The sequence below is a fragment of the Humulus lupulus genome, chromosome 2 (assembly GCF_963169125.1).
Source record: "Humulus lupulus chromosome 2, drHumLupu1.1, whole genome shotgun sequence".
In the NCBI taxonomy this organism is placed as follows: domain Eukaryota; kingdom Viridiplantae; phylum Streptophyta; class Magnoliopsida; order Rosales; family Cannabaceae; genus Humulus; species Humulus lupulus.
Genome location: NC_084794.1, coordinates 294,919,813 through 294,946,969, shown reverse-complemented (window position 1 = coordinate 294,946,969; position 27,157 = coordinate 294,919,813). Strand labels below are relative to the sequence as shown.

At 33.4% G+C, this 27,157-nt stretch overlaps 3 protein-coding genes across 5 annotated transcripts; all 3 read right to left on the bottom strand.

Moving 5' to 3' along the window:
* Positions 1-2,599: 2,599 nt before the first annotated feature.
* LOC133816805 (small polypeptide DEVIL 22-like) lies at positions 2,600-2,743 on the bottom strand. Its single transcript, XM_062249111.1, has one exon. It carries the CDS (start codon positions 2,741-2,743, stop codon positions 2,600-2,602), a length of 144 nt encoding a protein of 47 aa, XP_062105095.1.
* A 1,052-nt stretch (positions 2,744-3,795) lies between these two features.
* LOC133819918 (15-cis-phytoene desaturase, chloroplastic/chromoplastic) lies at positions 3,796-11,372 on the bottom strand. The gene is made up of 14 exons (XM_062253300.1): positions 10,887-11,372; positions 10,667-10,799; positions 10,246-10,334; positions 9,788-9,845; positions 9,352-9,507; positions 8,727-8,875; positions 7,476-7,595; positions 6,649-6,862; positions 6,457-6,559; positions 5,819-5,866; positions 5,465-5,510; positions 5,106-5,293; positions 4,303-4,465; positions 3,796-4,202 (listed from the first exon to the last, which is right to left on the bottom strand). The coding sequence occupies exons 1-14, from the start codon at positions 11,112-11,114 to the stop codon at positions 4,143-4,145; spliced, it is 1,755 nt and encodes a 584-aa protein (XP_062109284.1). The 5' UTR covers positions 11,115-11,372; the 3' UTR covers positions 3,796-4,142.
* Positions 11,373-12,591: 1,219 nt separating this feature from the next.
* LOC133819917 (DNA topoisomerase 3-beta) lies at positions 12,592-24,776 on the bottom strand. 3 transcript variants are annotated; one of them, XM_062253297.1, is made up of 15 exons: positions 24,628-24,776; positions 24,482-24,538; positions 20,540-20,643; positions 19,891-19,984; positions 19,079-19,178; positions 18,041-18,284; positions 17,387-17,549; positions 17,187-17,306; positions 16,434-16,513; positions 15,642-15,920; positions 14,906-15,074; positions 14,547-14,675; positions 14,208-14,420; positions 13,618-13,797; positions 12,592-13,520 (listed from the first exon to the last, which is right to left on the bottom strand). In XM_062253297.1, exons 1-15 carry the CDS (start codon positions 24,649-24,651, stop codon positions 12,873-12,875), a joined length of 2,604 nt encoding a protein of 867 aa, XP_062109281.1. In that variant the 5' UTR covers positions 24,652-24,776; the 3' UTR covers positions 12,592-12,872. The 3 variants fall into 3 exon arrangements, with proteins under 3 accessions (XP_062109281.1, XP_062109282.1, XP_062109283.1); XM_062253298.1 differs by having other exon boundaries at positions 20,569-20,643; positions 24,628-24,710; XM_062253299.1 differs by lacking the exons at positions 24,482-24,538; positions 24,628-24,776 and having other exon boundaries at positions 19,891-19,979.
* Positions 24,777-27,157: the final 2,381 nt, after the last annotated feature.

Genomic DNA, 27,157 nt, shown 5'->3' with positions numbered 1-27,157 from the left:
CTACCCTTTTTCATTGCTCTAAATATATTTAATTTTTAATTTTTCTTTAAATATTGATATTATATATTTAAAATGAATAAAATATATTAAAAAATAGTATATATATAAATGATGTTGAAAAAAAATGAAGAAGCTGAATAAGGTGTAATATAAGAGTTTAAAATAAAAGCAACATAGTTGAGTTTTAGTAATGTATTTTGAAGAAGGGATTATAATTTTTTGGACTATGTGTTTTATCTCATTACTTGTTTGGACCTTGTGTTTTGATAAATTATATTTTGGACCCTATGTTTTGTAAAATTATTAAAATAGAACCTTAAACTCAATTTTGATGAAGAAAAAATTGAATATAACAACATTGTTTTTAAGCAGAATGATTTTATTTTTGTTCTGAATTGTTAGTTTAGTAAATTATTTGTGATTTTAGTTGAGAAAACATTGACCAAAATCGAGTTTAGGGTTTTATTTTAATCATTTTACAAAACATAGGGTCCAAAAAGTAATTTGTCAAAACACAGTGTCCAAACAGGTAATGGGAAAAAACACAAGATCCAAAAAAGTATAAACTCTTTGAAGAATAGTATATAAATGTATCAATGCTCTACATGGAAGCATACTAATTAACTTTTTATGAGATGTGGTATATTTAAATTTGTTGTTGAAAATGATTTAATTACATGTAATTAACTTTAGAAATACTTTGGGTTGGGTTTAAAATTTCAATCGGACCCAACTTCATGCCCAAACATTGAATCATTGAAATCGAAGCTTGAACAAGAGAGAGAAATGCCTATTTTACTAAGTTATGTCAAATATAATTTAGAAAAACTCACTATTGCAATTTTTTGGTTGTTGTTGCTCTACAACGCACAAAATCAAAATCAGGATAATGGGAGTACAAGCAAAATTGAAACAACAATGGTGGAGGTGGTCAACAAAAATGCCACATGAGAATAGAGAAAAATGTCATTCTGAAAGTCGATCGCAATCTGTTCGTAGGGCCAGGTCGAGATAATGAGTCTAGCAATACAAATAGAGCATCCATCGTGAGTACTCAGGACCAATCTCTTGCCCCTAACTGGACATCATCCACCACGTGAGTGCTCGACACCAATTCCATGTCCCTCATTGGGCACCCACATGAGCACTCGAGATCGGTCTTTGCAACAAAGAAAACTCAACTCAAGCATACTCATCTAGGTAAGTAATATGTGTGTATTATTCCACACTTGTATATGTTTGTTATGTCTATATAAGACGACTAAGATCAAAGGCACAACTAAAAGCCATTGCGGTGCATAGAGTGTGAACAAGGATTTGGAGAAAAATTATATACGTGTTTTTAGCACTACCAAAAAACAAGTAAATGCTCGAGCAAATGTTCTGATTGGATGAAAAATTCTCTTGAATTGAGCTATAGAAGAATATAAGAAATATAGAATTTGAGATAATCCCAACTTGAAAATAAAACTCATTCCATTTTTCTTTTAACTATAAAAGGAGTTTAGAAGTCTCACATGTTATCACTCTTTTCTCCCTTTTTATGCTATAAAAAAGAGAGTTAATATACCTTGGCAAAAGAATGACATCTCTAATACTCGTCTAGAAAGTTCTCTTAACTTAACTCTTAATACTCATTACGTAGAAATTTCTTAAATGTTATAAAAAACTCTTAATACTCATTACATAAAAATTTCTTAGTAGAGCTTATAAAAAACTCTTATTACTTATTACATAAAATTATTACATAAAAATTTCTTACTTAGTAGAACTCTCTTAATACTTATTACATAAAAATTTCTTACTTAGTAGAACTTATCTATACAAAGAAGGAATAAAGAATAGATGAATCAGAGCCTTTGTAAAAGTTACAAGACTCAGAAAATGATTTGCTATTTATATGAAAGAATTGTACAAACAGATTGTTAAAGGGAAAGTCTAAAACAGTTAACAACGGATTTGTTATAATAGCCAAGATTAGGACAGTAAACAAAATGATATGTTGGATAGGCTAACTAACTAATGAGCTGACATTTTATTGCCTATCATTCTTAAATGTTATAAAAAACACAGATCAATACCTTAATCAAGTAGACTATAAAAGTAGTAATGTGGACTGTAGTACTAATTACTCTCTTTTATATCATAAAGATATATAGTACTACTAGCTATTCTTCTTCTTCATTTTAACATGGGTTCTTACATTTTTTTCAAACGTAACAAAAAAAAAAATCACGTAGCCTCGTCTCTATAGGTACTACATTATTCCAACCTTGGTTAAAAGCAAAACACTTACATATATATTACACACATAAAATATATTTATATCATATGTATATGTGGTGGCCCAAAACCTCTTTCCATGCATGCCCCTTTAGTAAAAAAAACCACATTGGAGAATAAACACACCAATGAGGTCAAAAAAAAATCAAACTCAAAGGGACACATGCATGGCTAAGAAGTACAAATGATCATCACTAAGCCACCACATGTGGTGCTGCTGTCCATAAAACCAAACGTTGGTGCAGTTGAAAAATCTTCATTCATTTTGTTATGTGTGCTTATGTTTGTGTGTCTATATATATATGTATATAGAGTTCTATTCATCTCCATGAATGTACCAGCAGAGTAACATGGTGGCACAGCGACGAAGAACATAGATCCTTGCTCGTTGTTCCTTAACCAAAGTTGCACACTTTCTCGAGAACCCATTCCCCTTATTTTGAACTTGGAATTCTGCCATTTTTATGGGTTCACAAAGGAAAAAGAAAAACTAATAACTTGTTTGAAAACTTTAGAGAGAATTAAGCTCAGTACTATAAACTTGGAGCTAGAGTTAGACTTGATACTATATTGAGTAGTGAGGAATTGATGAATTTATATAGTTGGATTGGATTGTTCCTCTAATCCCTAGTGCATTGGGATATGAGGCAAATGGGTTTTGCTTCAAAAGACGTTTAATTTTACTAAAAAGGTTTAAAGAGATTGAAAAGTTTACTTGTTTTTCAAGTAAGGGAATGTATATGGTATGAGTTTGAGAAAACTAGGGCCAAGTTGAGTGACTTTTTTGTTTTGTTTTCTTTGTTCTCATCTCCATAATCTATAATAAAGTTATGATATGGCTTTTCATGATCATGATTAGTTTTCTAATTAAGGTGAGTAAAGGATACATTGGATGAGAAATCTCTCTTACACTTGCTAAAGGAACATTCCTGATACCCCATTGTGTGTATCAAAGTCCAATAAAGGAGTGACTTTTATTTATAAATATATAGTTATAAAAGCAATGTCCTATTTTGAAGTCTTCTTAGATCTCTCAGTCCCTCTAAAAGCCTTTTTAAACTATGCACCAATATTATTATTTTTAAGGGAAATTTGTCCAAATATCCATCATAATACCCCATTTTAAAAAAAAAAAAATGGCTAATCATTACAAAACTATACTCCAAATTGAAAATAAGACCAAAATACCCCTCTCACTTTCCTCTTGCGGTTTCAGACAGCAGTACCACCCACACCGCGGGGCGGGTTAGACCCGCAACCTCCAACAAATTGACCAAACAACCTAACTTGAAAGGTTTTTTTTTTCACCAGTTCACTATCCTCCATCTCAAGTCCAGAGCCTCTGGTCTTTGACAGCCTAAGACTTATTTTTATTCAATCATTTCATGTTACCTAGTTCAGATTAGTCAACATTGAATGCAACAACAAGATGTTGTGTAATAATTTTATTGGTTGCTTCTTTCCACTACATCTTCAAACTGAAGATGTTTCATAACAGTTCACACCTGTATCTTCAACTATGCAGCCTCTTAATCAATTTCTATATGCAGTGTATTATGACAATTGTTCTCCACAAACAAATGGATACAAAAAGAAGTGTCAACTTCCTCCAAAGCCAAATTAAACAGATTAGACACTAAGTATCACTGTACAGTAACTAAAAAAATTACCCTTTATCAGAAAAAAACATGGTATAACTATATCTGATGGAATGCTCCTTGGTTGAAGATAAGCACAATTTTCGTTTCTCCCTGCATTGGTTTGAGAAGCTCGTTGACACTCGAAAGAACAATAGTTTACAGACAGTAACTGAAGAATATGCTTTGCTGTAAGCGCGAAGTTTGCCTCGAGTGTTATTGTCAACGACTTCCTGCCTCGGCCAAAATTCTCTGACCCCGAACTGCGAGCAACTCATAATCCTGAAAGTATCATTACATGGGGTTTTTCAGCGAGCACCAGACGAAAATGTGTTCTTACTGAGTAATGACATGGAAGTAATACAGCAATGACAGAACTTACCTGTACAATTGCCTGTGCACAAAACTTCCCTGACAAAACAGCACCTTCCATTGAAGCCAGATACTTCTGTTTTGTGTAGTCACCTGCTAAATAGAAACCTTCAAGAGGAGATCTCTGCAAGGGACGGCAAGGTTCGCAATCCGGAATAGTTTTGTAAACAGACCTGAGATGAATCAGATTCAGAAGAGAAATTGAGTAACTGAACTACTTACTGAAAGCCATAGCCCAAAACCTCAACATATTTTCTTTGCATCAAAGTGTGCCAACTAAAAATGTCTCCTTATAAAAAAAAAGGAAAAGAAAAAAGTTCTTCAAAACTTAATATGTGATAACATCCATGATACTGGTGCCTACTGCCTACTACACAGATGCTTAAATACCCATAGGAATGTTCTTCAGAAAGCAGTCGTGTTTTCTTAAGAGCAATCCAAAGAAGGCATGGCTTTGAAAGCACTTCTAGAGCCTAAAACTTACTTTGGAGAGTGAATTTTCAAAAGTGTTTTTTTGCGCTTGGAAGCTCTTCCTAAAGATATCTCCACCAGTTTCTTTAGGAAGCTCTTTTGAAAAAAACAAGAGAAGGTATTTTAACTGTTAATGAAATTTTAAAATTTCCTATTTTATCTATTTTCTAATAATGGATTTTGTATTTCATATTTATTCTAACCCAAAATACGTCTAAAGTAGACTATGAGCAACTAAAAAAACCCAACTTTTTCTTTTTCTTCCAATATTGTCTAGAAATAGAAGTAAAAGTTGCATCAAACAAGTCCATCATAGTTCAAATTAGTGGTGAAAAGCCGAACCTCGGTGTTTTTACAACATGGTACTTTAAGATTTTTGCTTTGCTTTGATCTGCTGCTATTTCATCAGGAAACAGCTTAGAAAGTTCCTTCATGGTAGCGTCAATAATATCTGAGTCACTACGAGAAATCCATTCTTCTGCTGGTGCAAAAACCAACTCAAGCATAGACTGGTCTGGACTGTAATATTCCTACAATATATAAGTGGAGTACAGAATAAATATAAACTGTTCGTATAAGATTTAAGTAACCTCACAAGTTAAAAAGCATTATTATTATTCGAGTTTTATAATTTTTACCAATTGCAAACTATTTCAATGTAAGAACCCTCAAATGACATTGTGAGGTAGTAGAGTTATTACCTTACATGTTACTGACATATCGGCGTAGACACTTAAAAGAGGACTTCTGCATAGGGAAAAAAGAAGTTAATTTACAGAACCAAACAATGAGTAGCACAGTATCATTTAAAGCAAATGAACGTATGCAATCCCATTTACAGCATTTAAAGCACTAAACATTGAACCTGTTTGTAAATATTACAGGCAATATGTTTTCGTTCAAATTTATTTATGTGTTTTCTGGAGTTCTGAAGAGAACTGTTTAATTCTTAATCCAATAAAATATGCATTTAAAGCTAGCAGAAAGGTTCCACTTCTTTAAATGAGTTTGGGTGATTGAAAAGTAAATTTACTCAAAAATTAAAGTATCAGGACCTGCTGAAAAGGAGGTGATCATATGTGTTCTTCAATTTTCTATCAAACCTGCAACAAAGAAATTATTTTTACCACCAGACAGTAGAAACTAATATACAAAATATTAATGATTATATTATTCACACATACATATATACTTATAGTAACTATAAGTTGGTGCACAGTGCATGCACATAAGCTAATATGTAGGTTTATCAAAGAAAAATTACATAACATTTCATTTAAGCAAAGAACCTAAAATTGAGCAACCAATAGCTGAAATCAACAGAGTAATATAAAATTGCATTGCAGCATTCTATTGCTATGGCCAATGAAAAGTAAAAGAAGATAATTCATCTTGAGAACCCCCAAATAGCTTGTACAAAATACCTTGAACAAATTATCTATCTCTATCCTTTTGAGATACGGATAGGTTAAGATAATTGCGATTGACTTCAACATAATTTCCTTTTTCATTTCTGGGAATTTCTACAATAACTACTTGAAAAATATTCATATATTTGGTAATTAATGAACCAGAGACCATCTACCTCTAACTTCTAATTTTTTCCTATATTGATTAAGGGCATCATTATCCAGTGGGAATTAAACAAGGTGCAATCATGAGAAAGAGAGAGAGAGAGAGAGTCATCACTAACCATATGTGAACATTAATAACAGGAACTCCAACTAATTTATCCAATTTCTTGAAATATGGAATCTCTTTCCAGTTTTCAGGCAATAGAAGCTTCAGGATATCAACTGTTAGGAATGAAATTATAGACGGTATTAGAGATATGAAGATTTTGAATTTAATATATCTGACAGGAAAACAAGGGTCAAAGACATACCTGGGGTTGCAAACACATATGCATCCCCTTCGATTTCATTTCCATTAGTTAGTAAAAATTTCTTTACAGTTCCATCATCATTCAGGTCAATTTTTTGTATCCGCGAATTAAGTTGAACTTCACCACCTAATGACTGGATATGATCAACTATGGGCATACAGAGTCTCTCTGGGGGATTTCCATCTAGGAAAGCCATCTTGGAACCATGCTTCTCCTATTCATGTTATTTCAATGCAAGTACGAACAAGTAAATTAGATAGTTGTAACCTTCCACAAAGAATGCACCAAACAGTATTTGGCTTAAATAAGTTTCTTCCCCTCATGACAAAAATAGCAATATCAAAATGTTCAAAAACTAAGAAGAAATGATCCCTTTGAGGGATTAAAAGCTGTATCAGTACTAATAGTATTTAAGTATTACTTAACCTCCTCCCCGCCACCCCAATACACATCTTCAAAATTCTAGTTCAGTACGTTGACTACTTTTTACATTCATTGCTTCAAATGCTTCATGATAAAAAGATAAAAACAAAAAGTAAAAATTTAAGAAATTACTAACATTTGTGAATCAGCATAGTAGTCTTACATCCTAACTATCCTCAAATTCCACATTTGTCAGTTATGTAACAGTCTGACATGAAATAGTAACTTTAGGCATTTAAACTTGGCCTCTAGATTCCTTTCTTTGTTTGTATGAGTGAGTATAAATATGATTCAGGATTCCATAAACAATGTGCATGCAGTTATGGTATTGCTATGATAGATCAACATGATTTACTTTGTACCCGTGTGATATCTAGATGAGAACGATAATGTCAGCAGCATACCTGAAGAAATCGGTTTAAAGCAATCAATATACATTGCATTGAAAGTTCATCTGGGTTGATGAAGTTTAAGGCTTTTGACATGGCAATGAATACCTCATCAGTTACACGATCAGGTATGCCCTGGGAGAAAACAGAAACATCATCAATCACTCTTTAAACTGGAAACTTCCATATTCACCAGGATATGAAAATTCACATGAGACAAATAAGCAAAGGAAATGATCAACAAACCAAATTGAGTAATCATAAAATAGAAATCATTATTGGAAGCACCGCCCTCCACAGCTTTATGATGATCTCTCTTTCTCTCTCTCTCTCTCTCTCTCTGTGCCTTAAGATGAAATGATTATCTTAAGAGTTGTTATTAGTTATTACTTAAGATAAAATGATATCTATTTCATCTCAATAAAGTATATTAAGATGAAAAAGAAATAGTGTTAGTTTTCCTTGACTCTACATTTCTAGAAGTTTTTGGTAGCTTGTCATCCAGTAATTTATAAAATATCCTCCTAACATAGGTCACACTTCAACATTGAGTGTTGACCTTTTATTAAAGCTGGATATCAAAACTCAGATGAGTGAAGTCGGAGGACAACACTTGAACAACTCGCAAACATAGACATAGACACCACAATGACAGTGAAAATATGTATTTCTTAATCTGGTAAATTTGAAAAAAAATCCACAGGAATTTTAGCTTCAAACATACAATGCCAAGCAGGTTTGTTTAATAACATAATAACTAGCAACAAACTAATAAATGATAGAATCGCGTTTTTTTTCATCAATTGAATATCCATCTTGTAGTCCTGAAAGGTGAAATCGCTATGAAAAAATTTAGCAGTAAATTATTAGATGCATTAAAAGCTGGCGGTTGAAATGAAACTTCTCATACTGAGAGCCATTTTGAGCAGTTTTAGACTCGAGTAATGTTTTGTCTAAATCTGGGCAACAAGTTAATCAACCATAGTAGAATATTCTATAAACTTCTCACCCTAATAAGTTGTGCTCATTAGTCATAAAAAAGCACAAGAAGATTGTCTTTTATAGCCAGAATAAACCTGTGAAAATGAGCACCAGCCAAATGTGTGTGTGTTGTGTGTTGTGTGTTTTCTCACAGGAAGTGAGGGGAAGAATGGTAAAAGGATTATCAAGAGCCTAAATAACCACACTTTTCGCATTCCAGTAAAAGGAATCCTTGAATACTTTTATAAATTTAAACCATAAAAGAATCTCTTCTATTTACCCTACCTGCTTTCTCATCCAGTCTTTGACAGTTAAACCATCTTGAGCTTCTACATAAGGCTGTCCACCTAGCATTGCAGGCAGGAGTCCAATTGCAAATTTGACTTTCTCTGGCCAGGTCAGCATCTCATTGTTCCTTAAAATAGCCCATATTCCTAGACATAACAAAACACTGGATGGTAACTTTTTTGAAGGAAACAGAAAACTTAACAAAAGGAAAGAATAAGTCAAGGTAACAATAATAGCAGTCCTACCAAATGAGCACAAAAACTGCTAAACACCGATAACAATAAACAAAGGACAGATTTCATGTTTCATGAAAAATACCACAAAGCAGCATTTGCAGGAATACTTTTAGCCTCTTATAGTATTAAGAGTTTTACATTTAACTCTTGGCTTTGAACAGGAACAATTTACTAGCTTAGCTCTCAAGTACACCTAGTTTGAGCAATAGCATTTCCAGGCATTGAAGAATTCCAATCAACCAAATACACTCTGGTTACAAATGCACATGATTACCAACTGGTGCATTTATTCCAAAAACTTGGTTGCTTTCTACCTAGGAGGAAAACTCAATTTTCTTAGTTGTAGAGAAAAACAGAAATAAGTAGGTAATGATATAATCTCTTACCATTTAAGGGAGCTGGCAGAGCATCAGAGAAATCAAATCGGCTGAATTCTCCTGGCTTGCTGGGCATTGCAAAGATCATTGAATGTTCTTTCCATTGCAACCGATCATTAATGCCTAGCTCTCCAAACAAGTTCTGTATGTTGGGATAAGCTCCAACTTGCGACGCATACAGAGAAAATAAGCTCTTCAAAATTGGAAAATGAGGGGGGTGGGGGAATAAAAAAATATATAGATATAAATTGTGTAGACTTCATTCTATCCTAGTACATGTTATAACAAACATTGGACAAAGAATCAAGTGGGATCCCAATTACTAAGATATGTAATTCTAATTATGGGATACTTGATCTGTCCTACATGGCACCTAGAAGAAAGATCTACATTTAAAACTGTAAAAGGTAGGTGATAAATACTAAAAAGGAGGGATTCAACTTACAGAATATATGTAGACCGGTCTCATACCAGTCACCATCATCATCTTTCCATGCTGCCACCTTAATGCAAAGATATTCCAATCAGCAACAAAATTTCCCATACTTGAACTATATAGAAACTACCCAGCAAAAAGGTTTGAAAATGTAAATCCTTCCAAAAATGAAAAAGGAGTTGGAGTGCAAATAATACTGGAGAATGACACATATTATGAGGTTCTCATTATCCTTTTATTGAAAGGATTTATATAATGTACAGTAAAAACTATGTTGTGGGCATAAGAGCCTGGTCCTATTTACCAATGCCCTTCAATCCCCATAATAAGAATCTAAACCAAGGCTAAAAGTGATACTGTTTCAAAAATATAAGCAAGATTGTCTTTGAATGAAAAAGTTAAAAAAAAATTATAATAAAAGCATGAGTTTGGCGTTAACATAGGTTAAACTAGATCAGTGTAAAAACCTTTCCACCTAAAACATCTCTTGCTTCCAGTAATATAGGTTTATGACCTGCATCTGCCAAGTATTTTGCAGTTGATAAACCAGCCAGACCTACAATAATTTGAGAAAACAGTTAGCTAAGGGCTCACCACAAATATACAAAACCATTACAAGAGTCTTCATTATAATTCTGTAACAGAATCCGAAAATAACTTAGAAGTGTATTACCTAATATGCAGGATAGAGTCATTAGTAAATAAGATAGTATACAAGAAATATATGCATATACATACGTACTCCTAATAACTGAGTTTGGAGCATAAGAGTACAAATCTAGTTTCAAGCAATCAATACTCAAAAGTCAGAGACCCATGTAGTCTCCACGAAAGAAAAAAAGCATATACATACATATATATATATAGCATAGGATGATATTTCGTCACCTGCACCAGCAATTACGACTTTCAAAGGCTTGGCTGGACGAGGAGAGCCACGGAAAGTGGAAGACAAGGCTGCAGCTTCCAAGAAATTCACAGTGTTATCAATCTCCGGCCTTGGATAGTCCACGCAAACCACCTATTCCACAACCAAAAACAACTCAATTCCATTTTATTTATTTTTTGTTCTTCCATCTAAACAACAAATATTTTGGAAAAAGAAAACCTGCAACGGTAAAACACCCTTCTTTTGTCTACTACCAACAAGAGCCAGCGAGCTCGGACCTCCCAAACCACGAGCCATAAATTCACCAGACCCAAAAGCCAAAGACCCCATCTTCTGGGAACGCAATCGAAAACAACATCTGGGTATGCTCCCTGCGTTTCGAAAGTCCACGACACCACTCTGGCAGCTGCTGAAGTTAGCGGCCGAAACACAACCCCACAGAGACATTTCGTCGAACAAAACCCGGGCAAAACTCAATCACAGTGGTTCCACCCACCGTTGTTATGGAACTCTAACTCCGGTGGTGGAAGAGAGAAGATGATGGAGAGAGAGAGAGAGTGAGTGGAGAAAGTGGAGGCTGAGGTGGGAACACATAGAGAGGTAACCAAGGTGGGTTGGGTGCGTTACCGTTTTGGGGTTTTTGTTGTCGTTTTGGAAATTGAGAGAGTGAAGAGTGGTTTGGATAACGGTGACCGTTGTCGTTGAGGATATTCTGTGATGGTTATGAGTTGAGTACAGACAAATGGTATTTGCGCCGGACAGTTTATCTTTTCCTAATTACACAATTGGTCCTCCTTTTTATTTTATTTTTGCACAAAAAGTACTATATTCTGGTATAATTACAACTCTAATAAAAGTTTTTTTTTTTTGTTTATGCTTTTTTTTGTTTTTTTAGACTTTGTGTTTTGATAAATTATTTTTTGGACTTTGTGTTATCTAAAATAGTTCAAATAGACCCATTAACTCGATTTTGATCAAAGTTTTTTTAACTAAAATTACAAATAATTCATCAAACTAACAACTCAAAACAAAAATACAGTCATTCTGCCTAAGAACTATGTTGTTATATTCAATTTTTTGTTCATCAAAATCAGGTTTAGATGTCTATTTAAATCATTTTACAAAACACAGGGTCCAAAAAATAATTTATCAATACACAGGGTCTAAAAAGGTATAAACTTTTTTTTTTTTGTATTTTAGCTAAATTTATGATCCACCTTCTATTTACAAATATGGGAAAATGTTCATAAATATTATTTTTTTTTTAAATTTATAAAAATATGGCTTTACTACCATATTCATAACTTTCTTTACTTGATAAGTATCCAGATTTAGGATTAGTTAACTAAGATTAGTCATTAAATAAATTCAGTTAAATTTTACCTATTATTATAATGACATTTCCCATAATACTCTTGCTTATACATATATAACTTAGGTATGACTGAAGGGTATAATTAGTAGATTCAAATAATATTTGATATAAAATTAATTTTTTTAAAAAGTAGTTAAAAATTAAATGTCATCTCTAAAACTGAACACTCCGTGTAATTTTATGCAAATTAAAGGTTAAAAAAAGTCCAATAACATAGTATTTTAAATAAATAAATTTTATATTTTACAACTTAATTATATAAGAAAAAATTATGGCTTATTTTTTCACTTAAAATTCCAAACAAAAAAAGTAATGATATGTTACAAAACATTACACACAATAAAATTAAATGACTGAAAAAGCTATAAAGTAAAATTTCCACAAAATTAACCAAGATTGAAATAGCCTCAATAAACGAAGTCTATGTTTAGATCTTGAATTTTAAGACAGAAAACAATAAATTCCAAAAAAACATTATTTTTTCTTATTTAGACTCAAATTGAGAAATCTCTCTTTAGAAAAGAATAAATAAATCTTAAATGTAGAATATTTTTATCAATTTTAGAACCATTATTAATATATTTAAAAAAATATATATTCAAAAAAGTGTTTTAAAAAAAATAATTAAACTCCCCTATTTTTTCCTACTATTTTCTCTCTCACAATTTTTCTTTAACAAAGTTTAAAGTACATATCATCTCAACCAAATGATCCATATGACTGGTAAGCGAAAACTAATAAGTGTACGTTTAGATAACTTATCTGGAATTACATCTTTAAAAAGTGTCAAGTGGTTTAGAAAGCGTTTAGTTATGTCCTTTATTAAGCGATCAGAAATCTCGAAAGCTCATTTTCGGATCCACATACTTCCCGGCACCCCGACCTCGTCCCCTAGGGCCGCCTCGTCTTGTTCCCCTACCTCTTCCTCTCGAACTCAAGCGTCTGAAGAATGACTTTCCATGTTTCATCTCCAAAAGCGAATGAAGAAACTCGTCACAAAGAATGCAGCCAGAGTACAAGGTAGTTCCATCCTCCAATGGCGTCGTCTTTTTATTGAAGTCCACTTCTATGATCGTAGAGTTACAATCGGGACACTTGTCTGGAGTGGTGGAAATTCGGTGAGCGCCTTGGGGGAGAAAGACGAGGCAGTTGCAAGAATTGCAATGGAGTCGCCACTTGGGAGCGCTGACTGGGTCTAGGACTAGTGTTCCACTACATTCGGGACAAGCACATACTCCTTGGGTTATCACAGAATGTGGACAAGTGGGGTGAGGGCAGAGAAAGCAAGGCATCCCAGCTCCCTTACCCAACATGTTGGAACCGCCGGTTTTTGCAGCACCGAAGAGTGTAGTTATACCTTCGAATGGAGGACTATTGTAGCAGTACGGGCAGAGTGGGAATGACTTGCCTTCTGGGCCAGGCATGGAACAAATCAGAAGCTCGAAATTGTCTAATGGACAAGTAAGTTCCTTGTAAAGCTGCAGAAATTAGACAGTTCGTTATTCCCAATAGAGTTTTTAAGTTGCAGCAGCCAAAAAATGAATTTTAGCAAAAAAATTATGGCATAACATGTACCTTGATTGTACCCTTCTGAGGAAGATAATAAACCTCCTCACAGGTAGGACAATACAAACGGGAGGGCTGACTAGATATGTGTTTCATGTACCGAAGGCATTTACCACATTTGCTAAGAACTCGTCCCGAGTCGGCGACTGGAGAAAATTGTGCCTCAAATAATGCATCCATGTTATCGATCTGCCAAAAATCAGAAGCCATCCAAATACATTCAAGAATAATAACATAACACAACACTCCCCATTAGAGTTTTTGTTTTGTTCTTTTGGTGATATGTTTTTTTCTTTTTGAAAAAAGAGTAGGAGGTCGAAAGTATTGAAAACCCTCACTTATGGCGGCGGAGGAATACCGTAGTAACATAGTGATAAAAGAAAACAAAAGTTATGACCACAAATGCACCCACTCCCTACGAAGATCCAAAAAGAACACACCCTCAAACTCTTTTGGTGATATGTTTGTCTTTAAAAGGATATCTTATCCTGCTTTCTTTATGCAATCCCCTTTTCGATCAATCAAAGTTTTTGTTTCCTAAAAAAATAAAAGGAATGCCCAAGAATGCATGTAAACTCAGGTAATAAAATTGTACTAACCTGCTTAACAAAATAACTGAATTTTTGCTTGAACTGGAGTAGAACATGCTGCACGACATGAACATGATCAGCTTGTCCCTTGGCAACATGATTAATCTGTTGTTCAATGAAACTCCGAATGTCTGGCAAACATAGATCTGGATCAATACATTGATACCCTCTTATCAGGGTTATACCTAAGGCAGTTGGAACCAGCTTTCTACCGGCTTGTACCTGTAAATTGATGGTAAACTAAATCCCATAAATATTGGACATTCACTGCACACTAACTCTACGAAAACAAATCAGGTAGTATATTGAGAGAAACAAGCATTTCAATAAATTAAATAAACTAATAACCTTCACAAAATTGCGCTCACAAATGTTGTTAATATGGACAGAAATCGATGCATCTGTGCCTATTCCATTCTTCTCCATAAGGGAAATCAATTCGCTCTCGCTTAAATAATCTGGAGGCGATGTACTTCCCTGCAGACAGTAGACTCACAACTATAATACCTTTCTCCTTATTAACAATCAATTCTCTCTCCTCAAAACAAAAATTCCCCAGAAATCACACATGAAAAAGTACAAATAAGAAATAAATATAACTTTTCACTACATATATTAGAAGATGAATACGAAAACATACTGGATGAATCAGACAAGAATAAAAATTGGAGACAGTAAAAATGAAGTTTGAAATTCAAACTAATTACCTCATAAAGCTCCACTCTTGCAACTTCTATCTTCTCCCCTTTTTTAAACTGTGGCAGATTTTTCTCACTTATACCCAACCACGGCATAACATGTGTAAATCCTTTAGCCAAAACACGATGCCCTACACAGTGGAAGGATTCCCCGCCAGATAAAAATTCTACCTTTGTTCTGCAACGAAACAAAAGAGTTGATATTATAAAAGCACACAACAAATTTAGCATACTTCCACAAATTTATTTAGCATTAAAAGAAAATAGTAAACGAAGTGCAAGAATCACCTAACATATAATGTACCATGGCCAAAGCAGAAAGTGTATAATTTATCGAGGTTTCAGCACATAACAGAGTTCAAACCACAATAAATCATACATACAATCTTGTTTTCAGTCCTCCTGTTCTAGTGCATACTTATACATTATGAATTTATTGGGTTTTGAGCTCTATTATGTGCAGCAAGAAGATACGGTTACCCTTTCCCCAAAAAAAATTGAAATAAAAGAAAGGCAGACCTATGAGCCAGACACCAAAAGCATTGTTAAGAATCTTAAGATCAGCATAATTGAACCAACATGTATACATTAAAGACATGATCACGCAGGATATAAAGGGAGGTGTAATTATGCAACTGCACCAATCGGTAAGTACCTGGTCAGTCGCTAAATTATGTAAACAAAGAAACACAGTAATGAAAGGAGAATTTTAATAGAATAAATGAAAATACAGCTTAGATTTTACCTCAAGTATTTGCAGTCCGGAGACAGGGTTCCTATAAAATGTTGACAGATGTATTCATATAATCTCCAAGCATCTGTTTCCAGCATATCTTCAGTTGCCGACATCATTGGCGTGATTGGAGGATGGTCCCCTGCATCTGTGCCTACCCGTGGTTTATGATAACCATCAGCAATAAGGGCCCTTACATAATTACCCCACGTTGGGTTATTTGCTAGTGCACCAAGAGTTCCTTTGAAGTCAAATGAAGAAGGATAAGCTGTGCTCTCTGTACGTGGATAGCTAGAACAGCAGAGCATAAGATAATTGTTTTATGGTTAAGATTCTCAATAAGCAAAAGAATACTTGACACTGAAAAAGAATGCCATCTGATATTGTTAAAATTCATCACAAAAGAGGGAGCATATATCCCAAAGATCAGGTTGCCAGTTCACAAAAACTCAACCAAACATTCATATATTCTTCTCCTAGGCATTTATCTACCTCTTTTATAAGAAACAATACATCGTATAGTAATAAAAAGGATGATATCAACCAAATTTTACAACCTAAGAAGCCACTAAGAAGCCAGTCATAGACTAGACATCTATCCACCGGGAACTCTACTTTGAAACAAGTAGTTATAGAAGACGGAATTCTTATCATGCATGGGAAACCAACAAAAAGTGAAAGTAGTCCAAGGCCAACCAACATATTGGAGACCAATACAATCAAATTGTATAAACAAGATCGTAATATAACAATTAAAATAAAATTTATACGAATTATTACCAATAGAGAAGAATTTGCAACTACCTGATGAAACCTCGAATATATAACCGTTCAGCTACTTGCATGGTCGTTTGGGGTCCAAGGCCTAATGCACTTGAAGCAATCTGAATCAATTAAGAAATAGGAAAAATAAAATAACAGGACAATGTACTGGGATTGTATAAGAATTCCATTTTATTGAAAGAACTTTGACAAATTTAGTTAATCCTACAGAGCAGACTAGAAATATTTTCACAATATAACTACTTTCAGCCAAAGAAGGGAAACAAAACTTCAATTACTTCCCACTTCAAAAGGACTAGCATTAACTTAGGTTTCATTATAACCATAGCAAAATATTAAGCAAGAAAATGGAGTCACTCATGCAAGAAGAAAATTTTGGGTATAATAAAAAAAATGCAAATTATTGACAACACTGTGCTGTTGGGTATCATGGTTGGGAAGAAACAAAAGAGAATTCAACAATGAAGAGTATTATATAAAGATCTGGGGTAAGATTAATTTTTGGACAGAGTTGAAAATGCAAGATGCAAGCTGATGAAAGCTTTTAGAGAACAACCATTCATTCCCTTTGTGTTGATGCAAATCTTGTCTTTGTGAATGTGTTTGTGTTGGACTCACTGTCATCACTTGTGTCTCCTTCAATACTTTTCAACTTATGCTTGTAAGTCTTTTCTTTCTCTTTGTTAACTAAAAATTACACAACCTTGAGGGAAAAAAATATTTTTTGGGGTTCTCTTTTTTTTATTTTTAAAGGATCATGGATTTTGTTCTTACCTTGAGAAGATTTACTGTATTGAGACCAGAAGGACGACTTTTGACTTCTTGCTTTTCTGATACTTCAGTGACTTCTAGAATTCCATCTTCTGTTACTAACTTTTGAAACATTGTAGCAGCCTGGAAAGCAAAAACATAAGAAATCATTTCTTTGTAAGGGGAAGGTGAAAAAAATTAAGTTCCAACCAAGAAAGCCTCACATCTAAGTCAAACAACTTCTGGCGTTCCCACTCTAGTTGAAGCTCATAGCCACTCTGTAAAATGTAGGGACGTACTGACCAAAACTTCTCTGGCTTAAATGTGCCAATCTGTAAATAGCGTTGTACACAAAACCCAAGGGTTGGAGTTTGACATGGTCCATAGCTGAAGGAAACAAGATTCATTAATTCAATTATATGACAATGAATAACTGAATCTTACTGAATTTTTATATAATGAGAGACAGAGACACACACATATATATATACACACTAATAATAAAGATAAGGATTTAAAAAAAAGGCAGAATGAAAGAAAGGTAACAAGATTCATTAGTTCAATTAGATGCAAGAAAATAAAATGACATCAAACCTCAAAAAAGTAACAATTAATATGTCTTTGACCATGATGGTTAACAACACAACACCTAGCAAAGACAAAGACAGCCAATACAAGGAGCACTAGATAGTTGACTCTCATCATAGTATACAAAATAATACTAGACTAGCATCCCAATACGGCATGTTGAGGTAGTTTGATAAACTGGCTTGCACTTGTCACAACAATTGACTCATGCCAAATAGAAGAATGCAAAACCAAAAGTGAAGTATAATTGTGAAAGCATGTAGATAAGTCAAGGAAATAAGAGAACCCACGAGATAACTCTAGAATCAAGATTTCCATATTTCCCTTGAAAGTAATTTGTTTGATATCGTGTAAATGCGACTCCGACTTTCAAATCAATCTCTTGTCGAGCATCAACTGCTAGGGACTCATCCTTGTTAGGTTCAACTAGTTTATCCATGGCCCTCATAATGTCTTTTTCAGTAACAGAGGAAAAGCGTGCACGATAAACCTTTCTTCTCGTATCATTTGCACCAAAGCCGGTGCACTCAATAACTGCAATAATAAATTCATTTAGATAATTTAATTTGTTGCCAAAAAAACTTACTTGCCTTAAAAAAGCATATCATATGGTTAAAGAATATTCAACATGTTTTCCTATACACCTATGCAAATATCCAAAAGAGCTATGGCTTCCAATAATTCTCAAATCTGATTTAGTTTTCTACCCGAGTTGAACAATTAGTCTTCAAAGAGTTGATTAACAATTACTACATAAAGAAGATCCCTCATTTCCTTTCACTCTTATATTAATTTTTCTATTTTTTATGTGCCAAATATATGTTTGTATACAATATTGTGTTTGAATTCTAACAAGGTCGTTAACTAGTTAAATTAAAATCAAATCAAATGAAAAGAGTTCACTAAACGACATTTTAAAATTAAAAAGTATAAAATATATATTACAAAAAAAAAAAAGCAGTGGCACAAAATTGTCTCACTAAACAGCAAGACTTTAAAAATAGCATCTCTTCATTATCAAAAAAAATTGTGATCAATACTACCAGGATTCTAGTTTATGTATCAAACCTCCCTAGCAACAATGAAAGTTTCAAGTATATGCAACATTTCTTGATATAAGAAGAATCAACATCATCTTAGAATATGCCATGTAGTTTTAACCAAAAAGAACTCAATAAACAACCTCATCAAGATACCGTTTCTCTTAGTCAAAAAATTCTTTCAATATTATTATAGTTACACTGCATTAGGAAAGTCTTGCACCACAAGTATCACTAAATAAAATATTTATTTAAAAATAAATCTAAAAGTAAGTATCAGAAAGCTACCTTCAAAACATATATTTTCTCCCTCACGGTCACAATCCAGCCACAAAACCAAATCATTACAACCACGAGCTTCTTGATTTAAATGCCTACATATATGAGCCTACACACCAAGAAACACAGTCAAAATATATGATTTATGGGTTTCAATTTTTTTTGTTCTAGATTTCTTGAGGGACTGATTTAATTTGTTTTAGTTTCATTGTTTAGCTTTTGCAGACTGCTAGTCCCCTATATTAATATTTTTTACGTGAAAATGGATGTCTTTGTTATTATTAATGTGTGTGTGTGTGTGTACAATACATTTGAGGAGACTTTATGTGCAGAACTGATAATTATAGAAAGCAAGTAAAATTGATGTTATCCATGCCAGCAAATGCATCATGAAAAATTGCTTGGAAATCTCAAGGTCCCAAGAATTCTATAACTCGAAGAAAGAAAAAAATGTCCTCGATTTGGTGGACCTTGATGTACTTCTTCTGCAGCTTATAACTGCTTGTAATATAAAATTCCCTGAGCATTATATGGAGCATTTTTTCCGGTTCTTATATTACATCACTGGGGTCCTTGTAGTATATATATACAATATATATGTAAGAAATTAAAATAAAATCTAAGTACGATGATAGGTCAAGGTCAGCAGACCACTATAGAAAGAAACAAAAGCTGAGCAAAATTATATAGTGCAAAGCCAGTTTCTTCTCCAAAAAGAGGGGAGGAAAAAGGTTCTAGCTTCTTCAATTGCTTAATAAGACTAAGAAATTATAAGGGAAAAGCATATAGAATGGAATAGAAGCAAACAACATCAAAATTACCTTGGGATTTGCTTCATTCTTAACAATTGGAGCTTCAAAAAGATCTAGAGGATCAGTCAAATTCCAGTCTTGATATTTTTGTGGAAAATCTACACTAGATTGACAAACAAAAGAAACACTAATTGGAAACAAGCAAACTTAATACTATAAAAACATGCAAAAGGAAAATCGTAATATCAGCTTTTTCAAGGTAAAAAGAAACATCAAGTGCATGTTAAACTTACTAAAAAAACTAATTATAAAATAAAATGTAATAAGAGCCTGTGTTAGCAACAAAATTCAGTGTACAGTACACCATTCCAGTTGATGTATATAAGCAACATCCTCTACAGATGAAACATCCTTATTATATATTAATTACACATTCAAATCATTACTAAAGAAAAAAGTAAAACAAAAGATAGTATTGGGATAGGATGAGAAGAAAATATATGAATTTGTTAAGCAGACTGCTGATCAAGAGACAGGATGAAACAAGAAAAAATAAAAAAAGAGTAAATTTGAGAAGACTAATCTAAAGAACATAATTTAATACTACTGGAGGCCACTAGTGAAAACAATTCTAAAAGCTCTGCACACCCTTTAAATAAGACTAGTAGTTGGTAGTGGATTTTTTTCCCCTTTTAAATAGTAAATGACAAGCAAGGACCTGAAAACATGTCCAATCACAGATGTTACTTTATATTGTGCCCTGAATCCAAGAAAATTCCCATCAAATTCATGAACATCTGTACTACTCCTCCTGGTACTCATCTGTAGAATGCAAATATTTAATGTATCATGAATCTTATAATACTATAAAAAAATAAAAAAGATTAAAAAAAATGATATAAAGAAACATGGGAAAGACATGCACAAGCAGGATTTAAAACTAATCTCAACTACTTAATAAAGTATCGAGGCATATTCAACTACATAAATCTACACCAAATAAATATATAAAGGAAAAATAATAAATCCATATGAAAGAGAAAGAATAATAAGTGTTGTTGGAACTCTTTGAAAAATGAATTGTTAAAAATTGAAAAAGCATAATTTGTGTGATATGTGAAAAGTCTCACTTGGATTTGAAACACTCTTCTAAGAGTGTACATAAGATGCAAGTGCCATGCATTGGGGTGTGCCCAAGGGGTACCCAGTTTTGTGTGCATGGGTGAGGACTCACACACTTGACTACCACACGCGCTGCCGCCGACTGAGCTAGCGGGTGGTGTGGTGTCGTACTTTATTTTTTGTTGAAAAAATTATTATTTAATAAAATAAATATTTTTTATTTATTAATTAATTTTTAAAACGATTTATTAAGAAGCAGTAAACGTGATCTGTTTTAACTGCATATGACCACGATATTTCCTCCCACGTTTGAAAAACATTTTCTTACCGTTTTATACAAATCGACTTTTTTACATAAGTCAGATCAGAATAAACGGGAAGACACATCTTTTTTACTGAAAATTATTCTCTTTTGATATAATCGAATTTTCTCCGAGCTTGAGGGTGTGCAAGAGCGAAGCCTTTCGGTGCAGAGAGGAATCGTATACAGAGGTCGTTTTGTCCTGGGGACAGCGTGGTTAATAGACTGCCATGCACACTTAGGGCAGAGCCGCAAAACGTCTTAAAGAGAGCAATATAGACCGCGACTCAGCCAGAAACTTGATCGGTAATTCGTTCTAATTTTTTATTTTCAATTCGGAATTATCAGTTTTGTTGTTTTTATTGAGATATTGAGGAAATAAGGTTTTCTTTTGAGTAACGAACGGATTTTGGGTTTGTTGTGAGATTGGTTTGTGGTTCTTGATATTGTAATATTGTGAGAGTATTCTGTATGTTTGGGAGAGATTGTGGGGTTATTTGAGTATATTTGAACACTTTTTCAAGATTGCACACTACGTGTTTGATATCCAGTGAAAGGTTTTGCCAAATTTTGGGGATTCTTGTACGTTTGTGGGTTGATTTGTGCTTGTGAGCGTGTTCAGTGACTTTTGTTTTTTCATTTTTGTGATTGAAAAAACTCAATAGCACCTAAGAAAGCGAAGACTATGTCCACTGTCCAACGAGCAAATGTGAATATTGCTCATACGTTTATTAACCCCACTATCCAGAACAAGCTTGAGGAATGGATTGTTAAGAATAAAACAGTGATTGTGGAGTCTCATTTTCGTCCGAGTGAATTGGATGGCATCCTCCCGCAAATGTTTATTAATAGGAATTAGCAGCAATTGTGTGAGCCCAAACTGTTGGCAAATATAAGTTTGGTACGGGAATTTTATGCCGATGCTTATGTGGAAAGGGAAAATCATACTGTTTTAGTTTGTGGTAAAAAAAATTGTTTTTCTCCTGAAATTATAAACAAGTTCTATGGCCTTAAAGATCCATGGGATGATGAGTGTCGAGAGGGAATAAATGAAAATAATTATGATTTGTTTTTAAGAGAAATGACTAAACCAGGATCTACCTACAAAATGGGTAGTGACATGGTCACTCCACGATCTATCAAGGCCACATGTTTAAGTCCATATGAGCGGCTTTGGAACAGGTTTGTCATAAGTACTCTTATGCCTTCAACTCAACAAATAGAGGTAACTGTTGAACGCTTATATTGTATTTGTTCGGGGAAGTCCATAAATGTCAGGAGGCTTATCACTGAGAGTATTAGTTATATTGCTCGAGGGGGCCAAGGGCACATCTGGTGGCCATGACCATGGTTCGTTGATTACAAGTTTATGTAAAGATCAAGGGGTGCCTATGAATATCAATGAAGTCTGTGAACAATCTCCTATAATTAGTCATCAGTATGTGTTGCACCAAGATGAAAATTATGGGGTGTTCCTAGGCTAACTAGTTTGGGATATGAGCCTGCAGACCCGAATCTATTGCGATTGCCGCCTACAGCTGAACAGATTTAGGTCTGCAGGCTCATATCCCAAACCAATTGGCCTAGGAACACCCCTGTAACTTTCATCTTGGTGCAACACAGACTGGTGACTAATTATAGGAGATTGTTCACAGACTTCATTGATATTCATAGGCACCCCTTGATCTTTACAAAAACTTATAATCAACGAACCATGGCCATGGCCACCAGATGTGGCCCTGGCTCCCTCGAGCAATATAACTAATACTCTCAATGATAAGCCTCCCGACATTTACATTTATAGACTTTCCCGAACAAATACAATATAACAAATATAAGTGTTCAACAGTTACCTCCATTTGTTGAGTTGAAGGCATAAGAGTACTTATGACAAACTTGTTCCAAAGCCGCCCATATGGACTTAAACATGTGGCCTTGAGAAATCGTGGAGTGACCATATCACTACCTATTTTGTAAGTAGATCTTGATTTAGTCATTTCTCTTAAAAGCAAATCATAATCCTTTTTCATTTATTCTCACTCGATACTCATCATCCCATGGATCATTAAGGTCATACAACATGTTTATAATTTCAGGACAATAACAAATTTTTTTACCACGAACTAAAACAGTATGATTTTCCCTTTCCACATAAGCATTGGCATAAAATTCCCGTACCAAACTTATATTTGCCAACACTTTAGGCTCACACAATTGCTGCCAATTCCTATTAATAATCATTTGCGGGAGGATGCCATCCAAATCACTATTTTATTCTTAACAATCCATTCCTCAAACTTGTTCTGGGCAGTGGGTTAATAAACATATGAGGAATATTCACATTAGCTCGTTGGACAGTAGACATAGTCTTCACTTTCTTTGGTGCCATTGAGTTTTTTCAATCACAAAAACACAAACAAAAGTCGCTGAACACGTTCACAAGCCCAAATCAACCCACAACGTACAAGAATCCCCAAAATTTGGCAAAACCTTTCACTGGGTACTTTTATCAAACACGTAGTGTGCAATCTTAAAAAAGTGTCCAAATATACCCAAATAACCATACAATCTCTCCCAAACATACCGAATACTCTCACAATATTACAATATCAAGAACCACAAACCAATCTCACAACAAATCCCAAAATCAGTCCATTCCTCAAAAGAAAACCTTATTTCTTCAATTTCCTCAATATTTCAATCTCTTCAATTTCCTAAAGAACACAACAGGTTCAATTCTTCATCGTCCTTGTTATCAGTTTCGAAAAAGAACAAAACTCAAACTGTCTGTTATTCTTAACTAGGTCTAGGTTAAGCCATCTGCTTCGTAATTCGAGCTAAGTTAACCCACAAGAAGAGTAGCAAATTATTCACAGCCATAGCAATTTAACAACATTACAATCTCCACGAATTTGGTGAACTCGGCAATAAAAACCAGCTTTTGCAATTCCAATACCTACAACAATTTCGAAACAAGTACCAACCTACACTACATTTTGCTGTCCTTGTCTTCCTACCATATTTTGTTTTTTTTTCCAAATTATATCAATAAAATACTTTCTTAAACACGAAACTATCAACTCTACTCTCCTACAAAAGCTATAAATTTGTGGTTAATCAGACTATCATAGCTTCAACAACATCAGTAATTATCTCCTCTAAATAACATAAAACACTTTCTTAGCATCCAAACAGTAGAGAGGGGGAGAGAGAGAGAGAGAGAGGGGGAGAGAGTACTTGACCGCGAGAGAGAGCATTAGCGATAGAGAGAGCGATGCTAGGCTTCTCGGCGACCTGTAAAAAAAACAAAAGAGAGGTTAAGGAATGAGTAGATTCTTCATACGGAAAATGAAGACGAAGAACCCTTGGGCATGGACACTCACCATAAGAACTTTGGGTGGAGCCATGGCGATGGTAGTGAGTGGAACTAGGGTTTCAACTTCTGAAAGCAGAGAAAAGCTTGAGTTGAGACGCTTTTAAGACTGAATCGGTATGCTTTCCATTTCCGGATTGGTAGAGTGATCTTTCACTTCAGAAACTTTCTTTCACGACGAGGAAGAAGAATTGATGGGCCGGAGAACTGGACTTTTCCCTAAATGGGCCTAAAACTCTTAAGCCCAAAGTCCACCAATCGAAGCGAAAAGAAACCACACATGATAAAAAACGACATTTATTAAAGAAAACGACACCAATGGAGAAACCATATTTATTTAAGGAAACGACATAAATTATAGAAATGACAATGTTTTTAAAAAACGACACAAATTATAGAAATGATATGTATTGTTAAAGACGACACAAATTGTGAAAAGACGTCAATTATAAAAAATGATATATATTAAATAAAACGACACAAATTATTATCATATAAATAACATGACACAAAGTTTATCAACCACATAAAGTTTTAAAAAACGACACAATGAGGGTATAAAATTGAGCTAATTGTGATGCCATGGCCATGGATGTTTAAAAATTTCAATGCTAGTGAAGACACTCATTCCACTATTTTGGGGTCGAAGATGAAAGAAATTGATGGAAGCCATGAAAATTGATACACATAGATATAAATTTTTATTTTTTATATATGTATTGTTTTGTGCCCATTTTTAATATTCAAAACTAGAGTTTATATCGGCAGAAGTTCCTAAATTTTTTAAAAAAATATTACTTAGGTCCTTAAATTTTATTTTGTATCACGTGAATCCTCAAACTTACTAAATGTGTATTACATAGCTCGTTTTAGTTAGTTTGGAGAACTAAGTGATACAAAATAAAATTAGAGACCTAAGTGATACTTTTCAAAAAAATTGAGGGAACTTTAGTGATATAAACCTAAATTTATACTATTCTTGTGCCTATTTTTATACCATTATTGGGCTTCATAGCATAGCAGTGGACATTATTGCCTCATTTTAATTCTAAGCATCTTTTTTGGGCTCTCAAATTTTTTAAACCCTAAAACTTTTTCTTTGACAGGTTGAGCTTGGTGCCCTTCTCCATGGTATAGGTTTGTACTCAATTTTAAGATATATGATCCATTTATTTGTACTCAATTCTATGTTGTATTATTATGTGGCAAAATAATAATAATGAGTTTCATAGCTAACCATTACTCTAAAGTTTTCACTTTTCACATGTTTAAATTTTATACTTTTATCATGATGGAATTTATAAATGAGTAATAATATGTGCACTCAAAATATGCACTTAAATATTTTGCACAGTGACGTGTCACTGCTTTTTAAAATAGTGGGTTTAGTTTTAATAAATATGATTGACTAGGTTAAACTGCCACATCACTGTGTGTAATGTTTAGGTGTATATTTTGGGTGCACATATTATTACTCTTTATAAATTACTTGAAGCCACTTTCTTTTTTTTTTTTCTTCTTCTTAAAATGAGTCATCAAATAGTATATTTTTATATTATATTTAAAATTTACCAATATAATATCATAAAAAAACTTAAATTTTAGTCACTTTTTTGCTTGGTCATTCAAAAAGTATTTAATATTCAAATGTAAATACAATTTTCACTAAGTTTTCCAAGTTTTGGCCATTCCAAGGCCTCGGATGGTACCATTGGAAGGAGCACTGTGAAATAAACAAAACCCTGCAACCCATTTCCATACTGTCGTTGTTTTTCGACGAGTTTGTGGGTATATTTGTAACTTTTGAAGCTTTTTCCTAGTAACACCACCAAACCTTTTTTGCTACTTTTTCAAAGGAAGTCATTTGGATGTATGTCAAGCATAGGTTTCTTGTTATCAATGCAAAAATATAATTTAAATGTATTGCTTTTGTGTTATGATTCCAAAGTAACTTTAATTTTTTACTACGATTCAAATGTAAATTTCACGAGTTATCGAAAAATGTGCTTTAATTTAACGTTATCATATAGTATCTAAAATAGTTACATTGATAATAAGTTATATGGTATATTTTAAGTTACTCATATACTTGCTATGATTCAAACATAAATTCCACTAGTTATCGAAAATGTCTTTTTATTTGTTTACATTTAAAAGTTGTCGTATAGTATCATAAGTAGTAACCTTGATTATATGATCGGTTTTGTGAATTATTTCAAAAGTAAAATGTTATTTTTTAATTCGGTTGATAAAAAAAACTACTATAATGGACATGTACATAATAGTGACTAAAAAGTATTATAATTTTAATTTTAAAGTTACCATGTATTATAATAAGCTATATGGTAATTTATTATACTTTATAGTAATTCATTAGTTTTTAAAATAAATTTGAAAGTAACAAAAAAAGATCTTACATAATAAGATATCATAATATAACACAAATTAATGAGAGAAAAATTGTGTCATTTTACTATAACTTGCAAAATATTGACATTTTACTACTGAAGTCCACTATGAGAGGAGTCCTTTGGTATACA

What these genes read in the sequence shown, in the direction of transcription:
- LOC133816805 (XM_062249111.1), bottom strand. Translation starts at nt 2,743, where the DNA reads ATGGCAGAATTCCAAGTTCAAAATAAGGGGAATGGGTTCTCGAGAAAG.
- LOC133819917 (XM_062253297.1), bottom strand. Translation starts at nt 24,651, where the DNA reads ATGGCTCCACCCAAAGTTCTTATG. An exon ending in CTTGATTCTAGAGTTATCTC is followed by an intron (nt 17,550 to 18,040) that starts GTGGGTTCTCTT and finishes TGTTTCCTTCAG; the next exon opens with CTATGGACCATGTCAAACTC. An exon ending in CAAGAGTGGAGCTTTATGAG is followed by an intron (nt 14,676 to 14,905) that starts GTAATTAGTTTG and finishes TACTGTCTGCAG; the next exon opens with GGAAGTACATCGCCTCCAGA.
- LOC133819918 (XM_062253300.1), bottom strand. Translation starts at nt 11,114, where the DNA reads ATGTCTCTGTGGGGTTGTGTTTCGGCCGCTAACTTCAGCAGCTGCCAG. An exon ending in AGTCGTAATTGCTGGTGCAG is followed by an intron (nt 10,335 to 10,666) that starts GTGACGAAATAT and finishes AAATTATTGTAG; the next exon opens with GTCTGGCTGGTTTATCAACT. An exon ending in CTTTAAACCGATTTCTTCAG is followed by an intron (nt 6,863 to 7,475) that starts GTATGCTGCTGA and finishes TAACATGAATAG; the next exon opens with GAGAAGCATGGTTCCAAGAT.